Source organism: Epinephelus lanceolatus, chromosome 18 (genome assembly GCF_041903045.1).
Source record: "Epinephelus lanceolatus isolate andai-2023 chromosome 18, ASM4190304v1, whole genome shotgun sequence".
Classification (NCBI taxonomy): domain Eukaryota; kingdom Metazoa; phylum Chordata; class Actinopteri; order Perciformes; family Serranidae; genus Epinephelus; species Epinephelus lanceolatus.
Genome location: NC_135751.1, coordinates 9227455 through 9238398, shown reverse-complemented (window position 1 = coordinate 9238398; position 10944 = coordinate 9227455). Strand labels below are relative to the sequence as shown.

Below are 10944 nucleotides of genomic sequence, written 5' to 3'. Positions count from 1 at the left end.
CTCAGGATCCAAAAATGTGTTATTGGGAACACAAAAACAGTTTATTACTCATCCAGCAATGTAAAGAAACTGTTACCTAGGTTTGTTGAAGAGTGCCTCCTGTAGCAGCTGGTGTTGCAGCGGATTTGGTGATGGGTCCAGAGCCCCTAAGTGATGTCAGGGCCATATCACAGGGGTTCCCTGCAGCTCCCGCAGGTCTTGTCCAATGGAGCACCAGGATCTGAATTCAAATGAAATCTCAAACCCAGGTGAGATTTGCATGGGCTGAAGGGATCTTAGTGCCGTTCCTTTGTTTTTAGGCCTCTGAACTTACATTCAGGCTGCTATTCAGGCTTTTGGGGTTGCAAATAGGCCTGTCCTTTGTTCATGCATGTGGTGAGCCCCAACAGCCAGTAACAGCTCATTGATATTTTGAAAGGCAATCCACATTAGGTCATTATCAAGACATAAGAGTGCCTGAAACAAAGAGGCTCCCATGAGCTGTTGTTCATCTGAAGTGTTTATACCTGCTCTGGATTCCATTTTCTGCTACCACTGGATAAAAAGTCAATAGAAAGAATGTGATGCTTTTACCTCAGGCCTTGCCATAATTACACATTGGCCACGTAAGGGCCCACACATCCTCACTCAACCGTGAGCAAAGAAGTACAGCCCCAGTTCTGTACATGCTGAATTGTGAGTGGATCATTCACTTACTGCTAGGGAAACCCTTGTGTTTCCTGTGGAAGAGGAGGCTAGCCAGCTTCCTATCTAGAGCCACCAGTATAACTTCTAGAGTGCTGAATCAGCTTGCCTATGACATGAACCAGTCATTCAGTCCATCAGGACTGGTGGTTGCTTATGAGACAGTGCACATGTTTGCCTCAGTGTTTGCAGTCTGGAACTCTAGACTGGTTTTTAGCATTGCCTTTGGTCAAGGTTTGTACTTGATAGTAAACCGATCATTCACCAATTTGGTAAACCACTTGTGCTTTACAACTCCTATTTGTGCTATGCTGTATCCTGATAAACCAGAGGGGAAACAGTCTGTAAAGGCAACAAAGAACACACCCCAATAAATATTCCTTACATTTTGCGGTCAGAATCCATTTGAGAGTCAGCAGCTCTAACCTGAGTTGTATTCCCTATTGAGCGTTACCACGTTTTTTTCCCATTCCCTAATTGTATGAATTGAAAGATGAGCATTCTGTGGTGGCAATGGCAACAAACTAGTGGAGGCTGTTGCTGTTAATTCCTGGAGCTCTATGACTTTCCCAACCATAGTTAAGATGTTCTGAACAGAAAACAGCACTACAGGACAAAAGGGATGTTACCTAGCAGCTTATCAGCTGCTTAACAATAGAAAGTAATTGAGGCTGTAATTTGTTCAGATGACTCAGCAGTGTTGAAGTGAGATAATGTTAGCTTGTTTATATCTATGCCTTGCCTCTGTGTTTTGTTGTTTTAAATGTCATATGTTATATGTCATGTCCACACTGATGAATGAATGAATTGCCCCATTGGGGACAAAAATAAAATAAAGTTCTAAGTTCTTCTTAACACAAACCATCAAACCATGAACTGTACTCTTAATAAAATTATTACAGTTAAAATGAGTGAAAACAGCTTACCCAAACCTCAAGTATCACACTTATTTGCCTCCAGGCCTGCTGTTTTCTGTTCATACAATGGTAACTATGGTTATTCCAGCAACTGCCACCACTAGTTGGTTGCTAAAAAATTGCTCTGTCTGATCAGGGCTGGCCTCATCAAAAACACAGTGTGGTGCACCTCACATTTTGTTACCTTGCAACTGTGTGATTTGGGCCTAAAGTGGTATTAATGGTTGCTTTGTTAGAAAAAGTTGAATGAAACATCCGTAATAGCCTTTGGACCCAAAATAAAGTTTAAGCTTTAATCATTTAGGGGGCTTCCACTTGTGGACAATTAGGCTCTCTCTGGGAGGCGTCAATATGCTTAAAGTGAAGTGCTTGTTGTATTGTAGAACATCATTTATATAACATATATAGTGACAGAATATTCCAGCCAAGACTCTTACTCATACCAGCTTAGAATGAAGCCCCTTTTGGTTTTTGAATTTTTGCAGGACAAACTTTTCATTCAGTCATTAATCGAAACTGCTTATTGTGTTCAGGGTCGTGGGGGGGATGGAGCCTATCCCACCTGTCATTGGGAGAGAGGCAGGGTACATCCTGGATTGGTTGCCCCACAGGGCTAACACATGCAAAGATAGACAACCATGCATGCTCAAACTCACACCTACAGGCAATTTAAAATCACCAATTAACCACGTTTTTGGACTGTAGGAGGAAGCCGGACACCCACGCTGACATGGGGAGAACATGCAAACTCCACAAAGGAGGGCCCCAGCCAGCCAGTGGGTTCAAACCTGGAACCTTCTTGCTGTGAAGTGACATTGCTAACCACCGCAGCACTGTGCCATGGAATAAATTGTTTCCCTGTCTGTCTCTGTCTTACCGCTCACTCCAAGTTGTCAACATGTAGATCTGAATGCAGTCACATCAGGGATTATTTAAAAAACAGTCCTCACACCCCTCGCTGAAGGTAAGAGTTCCTCAGTGATAGCAGAAGTCACTGCTGGTGGATCCCATGAACACTTTAGCATGTTAGCCTGGGTCAGGCTAGTCTGCACCTGTGTAACGTAACTTCGTGGGTGTGATTTGGGTCACTCTTTTTTTTCTTCTTTTTTTTTTTACCCCGCCATGGTACAGTGGGCTAATGCTAACCATAACCACTGCTATGCCACAGCCCAGGTGCAACTTCTATTTCCTCATTCTCTCCACTCCCTGACACTCCCACTCACACTCTCCACTCCCACACTGGCATGGCCCCATGCCAGTTGCCCACATGGGTGGGTTTACCCAAGAGGGCCACACATGGGTTATGCTATGGCTACCTGGGTACCACTCATTTACTACCCACATGGACTCCACACACAAATGTTGGCTGGGAAGTAAACATTTACAAGATGAATCTTCCCAGGGTGTCAGCTGAATGCAGACTGTCACCTCTCTCTTGTTCTGCTCTCCTGCCATTACAGACACACCTGCAGCTTCTTCTCTGTTGCAGGTGCTGATTGATTTCCTTTCTTTTGTTCCATTCTCACAGTTAATCAGTCATGTGCCTTTTGGCTTCACTCTGACGGCTGGGACTTGTAGAGACTTGTAAATGTAGACAAGTATAATACTTGTGATAAAAAGTACTTAAACAAAAGTAAAATACCCATTTTTTTTAGATACTCAAACAAGTCCACAAACTTCCAAAGTCCACGATTTTGTTATAGTATCAAGAGTAAATGTAATGCATTACTCCCACCCCTGGTGAATTGCTACATGAAAGGAAATAATGGTACATACAAATCCACTATATAAATAACTTAAACATAATAAATAGAACTTAAATGTGTGGTAAAGTAGTGGTCAAACCCAACAGAAAATGTACATTGTTTGATGCACTTTTGCTCTGCCCCTGATTTGCTGTTTGCAGCTACATTTTGGTTTCTGGCCTGTGACTGGTTGGCTGTCTGTGCCGTCTTTCCTCAAACTGGCTAGGTAACAGATGACGTGTTTAAGGGGAGGGAACTACACAGTCTTTATAATATATAAAGATGAAATGGCAAACTATTCAACACCAAGACACCAACAGCAACAAGACACCACAGATCAACTGCTTTTAAAAGACAAAGATGGACAGCAGACTTCCACCACCTGGTAAGCAAATTTCATATATAGTACTCTTACTCAGGGTTGTGTTTGATAAACCAGCAGAGCAACATTTTATTCTACTCTTTTTACATATCAGTAACATCAAATATTTAAAAAAAAAATCACATTTTGAAACATAATTTTTCTTATATTCATGTAAGAAAAAATGGATACAATGTATTCATATCTGCAATAATTGCATTGCTTTATATATCATTACTTTTTAAGCTTGTGTGTTAATCTATTTTTTTTATATGTCTTGATGACTTAACTTTTAACAACTCCACCTTTTACAGTCTGACTTAGAATTTGTGTGTCATTGATTAAATCAAAATAATATATATATAAATATGTGATAAAAATTAGACATTTTTATATTTTGTGTGATTAGGCTTTTCAGACAAATCTAGTGCAAAGTGCAGAAGTGCAAATGAAAAAATGAATAATGATTGAAAACGTCAGTACTTACATCATCCTGAACTCATAGAACTAATTTTATTGATGGCTTAATGAGTTATGTTTTAAATGACTGAATTTACTTGATGATATGGACACAATTTTGTAGAACAAACCATTAATTTTAATAAAAAATAATCAAGGATACAGAGTAAAATATGGACTACTTTGCATCTACCAGTTAGAGACATTATTCCACTGTACTGCTGCATTTTTTTTGTGTGTGTGCTTTGCTTTTTTAACTCAGTGCTATTTAATGAAGTAACTGCATGCATTTTAAATTCTTAATAAGTGACTCATTAGATGTCTTGCCATTGCCTTTGACTTTTTGGTATGTGAGCAACATACTCTTATGAGTATTTTTTTCTACTGTAACTCCATTATATTCTCTAAATTTTGTGTTTTAAGGACCTGCACTGTGCACTGTTGTTGTTTTTTGGTAATTGTTACACCGACCATGAGGGAACTTGACTTGGGTCAAATGTTTGGGTTGTTTTCTGGAATACTGAGTAATTTAGTCTAACCCTGCAGTTGGGTTGTTGATACTAATATTTAATGACTTGTGCTGGCAGAGCAGTAAAGAAATAGGTGGCACAGTCAGAATGGCTTTCAATTAAAGGAAAAGCAGCTTTCCACCGATTAACCTTGGTAAGGGCTTTCAAAGACAGATTTTGATAAATGCCTGTGTGGGTCAAATCAAAAATCTGATAAACTATTCATATTTAATGAAAAAGTAAAGAAGCACTCATTATATTTTTCCTATATGGAAATTCTTTTAAAAGAAAGAGGTTAGGGGGTAGGTTTAGTTCTCCACAGGTGAAGACATGTCCTGTTACCATGAAACAAGCTATTTAAATATTCATTTATTTTGTGGCTCTGCACATAGAGACTCTTATCTTTATAGCACATAAAGAGAGCAGTATCATCAGCATATAGAGAAATATTACATGACCGAGCTGCTTTAAGATTACTGAAGTAAAATTAAAAAAAAAAAAAAAAGAATACAAGTCTGTAGGCAGGTCAGCATTTAGTAATGCAGTGATGGTCGTTACCCATCACACAACAGTTTAGTTGTTTGTTTGGTTTTTTTTGGTTTTTTTTTTACGAATCCTTCAGATTAGAAAACAAAATGTGTTTTTGGTCCATGACCTTACATGATCTGTTTTATGATGTGACAACACTGGTTACATTTCATTTTAGTTAGCATTAGGGAGAAAATCCATGTGGATGGGGTGAGGTAAGATCAAAGTGTGTGTTCAAATAAGTTTTACTTAGGATATGGAAACATTGTGATTTGGTTACAAGTAGAGGAAAAATACAAGTACAGCAAAAAGTTCTCTGAAAAATTAAAAAGATATTTATAAAAATATGTTCAATATGTATTTATAGTAAGAGCTGTACAGTCATGAAAACAAAGAGAATGAAATAGATGACTAATCTGAATAAGGAATTGTGTAGATGTCCATAATATAAAGAGGCAGGTGGAGATATACAGAAATACATTAATGCAATGATTGGTGTCGGCTATGGAGGGTAAACAGATGTGCAATAGTAATAATAATAAATATAGCCACCAAGGGTGGGTAGTACATTAAAAGTAATGTACATGAGCTAAAAACTCATGTTTTTCAGGAACAAGTACTCCCTCACTGTGTCCAATGTACAGGAAATTTGACCCTCCCCAAAACTGTCATTCATTGGCACAGGGTCAAGCTTATGTTAAATTACACTTGGACAGGTGGAGGCTGCACTTATTGTACTAAGTGTAGTGGCACTCTGTACAACAAAAAACAAAAAAAGAACATAGATAAGATGATATAAAACAGTCAGGAGATAGTGCTGAACTGTGTCACTGTGAACTGATCAGGTTACCATTATGTTGTTGGTCAAAATGCCCACACAGAGTACACACTGTCTTTCTGAACATCCAAGATGTGCTGGTTAAAGAGTTATACTGAAAATGCACAACAATACTTAAAGCTATAGTGCGTAACTTCTGTCGCCTCCCAGCAGATAATGCGTTATTACAAGCCGGCGGCACTTCTGTGTACACAGAGTAACACTCGCCAGTCGCCACACACCGTACACAGAGAAACACTTGCCTTTGTGGTAGGATCCACTTCTGAACCGTGTCTCGGCTGCTTCTCCGCCATGTTGCTTTCTCTTTCTACCTGCACTCTACCTCTTGCTGTGACACTCTCCTCTTGTCCTCCCCCTCCCTTCTTGTTGTGAGGAAGCGTTTCCTGTGCGCCAGCGCGGGAATGTCGCCGGTCTACACGCATACTAAAAATGATATATATTGAAAAATACCGCAAGATGTTAGAGGAGCCAATCGGCTTAATCAGCATTGTGTCATCTCCTCTAGTAGTGGCTTGGGTGAAACGGACATTTACGGACCTGTAGAAGTTACGCACTATAGCTTTATGCCTAGTTTATGCTCGACGCAGTCGCAAGTGCGCAAGGTCTGCGCGCCACAATTGACGTAATCGCGCACGCTGGCGCTTCGCGAGCTGGTAGTGTGATCTCCATTGCTTAGCTAACTATAGCCTTGGGTGCTCTGGACTGTGAACCAGCAGGGTCGAGTGGAAGTTAAGGTAGCTAGCAATGCCGCTCAAAACCTCTTTAGCATTGTTAACTATGTCAGCATTGCTAGCCATGCTGACACTGCTAACGCGGCAAGCAGAGCTTGCAGTGATGCTGAAGGGGTTTAATTACCAGGCAACCAGGGGGAGCTGGAGGGTGGGTACAGTAACACTGTTGGATCAGGATGGCATTACCTGTCATAATTGCTGAACAAGTGGCAACGCTAGCTAGCTCCCACCAGACTCTGCTGGTGCACAGTGCAGAGTGTCCAAGGCCAGCTAACCAGGGTTGGAGGGTGGGCAGTGGCCACTATGTTTCCGCTGGTCAGCTGTCTCTCACCAGACTCGGTTGGTGTGCAGTGCAGTAAACTGAAGAGTTGCAGAATTATCCTATGGACCGTCATGCATAACCATTCAAAAATAATCTTAGCAGTTAACCGAGAATGTTTAACATTTGACATCCCTACATGCAGTCATCCTCAGGTCTCTTTAATTATGACAGAACCTTAGTGGTTTGAAACAATCAAAAAAGACTTTTAATATTAATAATGACTGTATAACATTTTCCAACAGAGTCAGAGGAGCCAGAGCTGAGGATCGTGCTCGTTGGAAAGACTGGAGTTGGAAAGACTTCAACCATGAATACCCTCCTGGGGAGACCTGGTATGACTAAGTCATCGGCTTCCTCGCAGACAACAGAGTGCATAATAGAGGAAGGAGAGTTTGATGGACGAAAACTGGTTGTTATCGATACTCCAGGTGTGATGAACACCAAAAGAACACGAGATCAGGTGAAGGAAGACATTGTGAAATGCATCACATATGCTGCTCCTGGTCCTCATGTGTTCCTGTTTGTGTTGAAGCCAGAAGCTTTCACAACATATGATAAAGGTGTAGTGGAAATCATTCAGAGGATTTTTGGTAAAGAGTCCAAAAATTATACTTTGGCCTTGTTCACCTGCAGAGATGAAGGTGAACTTGATGACGAAGACATACAGGGAAGTTTCATCAGTAAAAACGTTGTGGGACACCATTCTTTCGACAATACAGGCAAGAGGCCCACCAACCAAGTGGCTGAGCTACTGGAGAAGATTGACAAAATGGTTGAAAAAAACAACAGAGGGCATTACACCAACAAAATGTTCAAAATGGCACAGAAAGTCAAAGACCAGGAAATAAAGACAGTACAACCTAATGGCATGACAGCACAAGATATTGTGCGTGAAACCGCTACTGCTATTTTGACTGGGACCGTGGGCGAGCCTTTGGGAGGTTTGGTGCTGGATGCCGTTGAATATGTGACAAGGAAAGTTTTTGAATTCATCACATGGTGAATCACACGGTCCATAATATGCTGAAGATTCACCAACATTGAGAAAAAAAAAAGGAATAGGGAAATCATAGTGGTAGAGAGGTGTTATATTTTTTACAGAGAGAATTATCATATGTACATTTTTCTAAAGGCTACTCATTGTATGTTGTGATACATGGAGCGTGATTTAAAACTACTGATTGTGTAATTTGAATGCTTAGAATTCAACAAAGATGCTGCAGACAAGAGACCAACAGCTCATGAAGTCTTCTGTCCCTGGAGTTATTCTAGTAATCAACAGGAGTAAAACTCACTGTATACTTACATAAGTAGGTGAAATTTAAAATAATTGACATGTTGCGGAGTAATGCCTTAACACCAATGGGAAGTTGTGCTTTTACAATGTTCTATCTTTCTTTCAGCATTATTACTATGGTTAGTGGGGAAACCTAACTGTACATAATGACATCCAGCTGTGTATTAGTATAAATTACCTTGATATAATGTGCAACACCAAATACAATTTGAAGGAAACATAATATCACCCAGAAAGGAAACATGTTTTTAAATGATTATTAAAATGTTGACTGACAATGTATTTAATTAGTTTTCCTAAGATATTGGTTCAGGTTAGAGAAAGAAAGATTGTTATCTTGTTAAATATGTTTTATGTTGTCTAAACTTAACTTCACAACTCCAACTGGGAGAAACATTTTCAGTTAACAAAATCCAGGCAGAAATTGTGTTCCTTTCAAAGTGTATTTGGCAAAAGCTTTTGGTAGGAGACAGGATTGTGACATCACTGGAAAGTACATGTAAATACATATCAGATGTGTTTGTTACCCTAACCCTGAGTGAGAGGACGTTCCTGCAGTAGTTCCTGCCCCCAAAAAGTAACAGGAACTTCTTCAGTGGAAACGGGCCTATTACTTCAGACGCTCAGTGCTAGTGGGACCTCAATGGTTAAACATGATTTTAAACAACTGATGAATGTGCTGTTATCACAACTACAAACCCACCCAGTCTCTGGTGAGATTAAAATGAATATATACGAAGGCCATGTATCTACTGCATGCAAGCTGTAAAGTTGGCTTCATCTGCTTTCAAAGTGTATGCCAGTTTGATCTTTTGCACATGTACATGTGAACGTGCTTATCCTTTTATGTGTACAATGAGAATGAGCTGAGGTTTTGACAGTTTCCAAATTACCACTTAAAATTTAGACTAATCCTTCACTGACATAAAACACCATTGTGTGATATCACGGTGTAGTCTCAGACTATAACTGTAGTTTCAATGTGGCTGGAAACATTTGTTGCATGTCATCCACCCACCCTTTGTTCCCATGTGTCCTGTTGTCTCTCCACAGTGTATGATGCAATAAAGGTAAAATGCACTAAATGACTGTATGTAATTATGTAGCATTAATCAAATCTTTACAGAAATATGTTTCAATCAAAGTGCATCTGATCACTCCTGCACTCTTTCTAAAAAAGACAAATACTGATGTGTAAAATTTTAAATCATTGTTACCAACATTCATTTTCTTATCAGAGGAATATGTTTTTATGCAACAAAATCACATCAGCAAATGAAAGATGATGCAAAAGTGTGCAGTATGTGTCTTTTTGTCCTTCGTAGTTCTTTCTTATTCATCCCTGTTATGTGGGCGGGGATGTATTGTAGATGTTAATGTTATCAATACAAAGGACAGGGTTCATTTTCAGGATTATTTACCAGAATGATTTTACAACCCTGTAAGACAGTTGATGTTAAACCCTATCACTCTGGGTCAAAGCTGAATGAATACCAGTCAATAAATACATTTTATTATCCTCTAGATTACTGGAAATAAAAAAATGTAAAAAAAAAATGAAATCAAATTTCAATCACTCAAGTAAAACATTTACTTTGAGTACAAGACAAAACTACAGCTCCCATCAAAAAAAATAGAATACATGTGAGGCACTGCAGCTGCTCACGCACTTATGTCTTCAAAACCATAATCATAAGACTCCTCTAAAGTCATTTTTTCCAATACGTAATCTCTGCCGTATAAAAACATCTGGTGTTCAGTTCCCTCTGTCTAGCTGTGGTTACAGACATGTCTATACTACCCCTCTACTACCCCTACTATTATTAGGGATGACATGCCCTATCATTTGGGGTTATTATTAAAAGTACATGACTCAACATTTCTGTATGATGACACCTTGTTTGAGCTTTCTCATTATTTGAACAAATGAAGGCCCCTTATGTGTTTTAACTGGATGATAAATATAAAAAGAGGGCTCAACCGAATCCAAATAAACATTATCACTTATGTGGGTCCAAGTCTGGCATATTATGTGCCTCAGTGTAGATGAGTAAGCAGAGCAGTATGGTAGCATTCGATGGGGCTAACTCAGCTGCATTAGTTGAGACAAAGTGTGTGTGTGTGTGTGTGTGTGTGTGTGTTTTTTTTCAGGCATGTTTAAGTGATGAAGTGGTAAACTGGTAAATGCATTTTACCGAGTAATTTCAGATTCCAGGTTCTGGAGACAAATAAACAATAGGAGCCCAACAGAACCAAAACTGTTCTCAAGAATGCTGACTAACTGGTGAGATCATTACATCTCCCAGCCCTCCTCTGTCAACTAGAGCACACTTTCCCACTGAAACAAGATGAACCAACATAGTGTTTTGACAAAATTTGATTATGTTACTGCCTTTGCAGGGTCAGTGTACTAGTGTTATCTTGTGCATCCACAGTTAAAACACAAACCAGCAGCATTATATTTTGATCAGGCCTCACTCATTTTACAAATGCGTTAACTGAGCTCATGACACTCATTAAAACTAAAAAAAAGATGTTCAGCCTATAATTTCA

At 39.4% G+C, this 10944-nt stretch overlaps 1 protein-coding gene across 1 annotated transcript; it reads left to right on the top strand.

The window, feature by feature from the left end:
- The first annotated feature begins 3584 nt into the window (after positions 1-3584).
- Positions 3585-9336, top strand: LOC117268867 (GTPase IMAP family member 9-like). The gene is made up of 2 exons (XM_033645604.2): positions 3585-3731; positions 7337-9336. Exons 1-2 carry the CDS (start codon positions 3707-3709, stop codon positions 8095-8097), a joined length of 786 nt encoding a protein of 261 aa, XP_033501495.1. The 5' UTR covers positions 3585-3706; the 3' UTR covers positions 8098-9336.
- Positions 9337-10944: the final 1608 nt, after the last annotated feature.

Excerpts from the sequence above, each read along its gene's own strand:
- LOC117268867 (XM_033645604.2), top strand. The coding sequence starts at position 3,707 with ATGGACAGCAGACTTCCACCACCTG. Across the intron at positions 3,732-7,336 it reads CAGCAGACTTCCACCACCTG|AGTCAGAGGAGCCAGAGCTG; the intron begins GTAAGCAAATTT and ends ATTTTCCAACAG.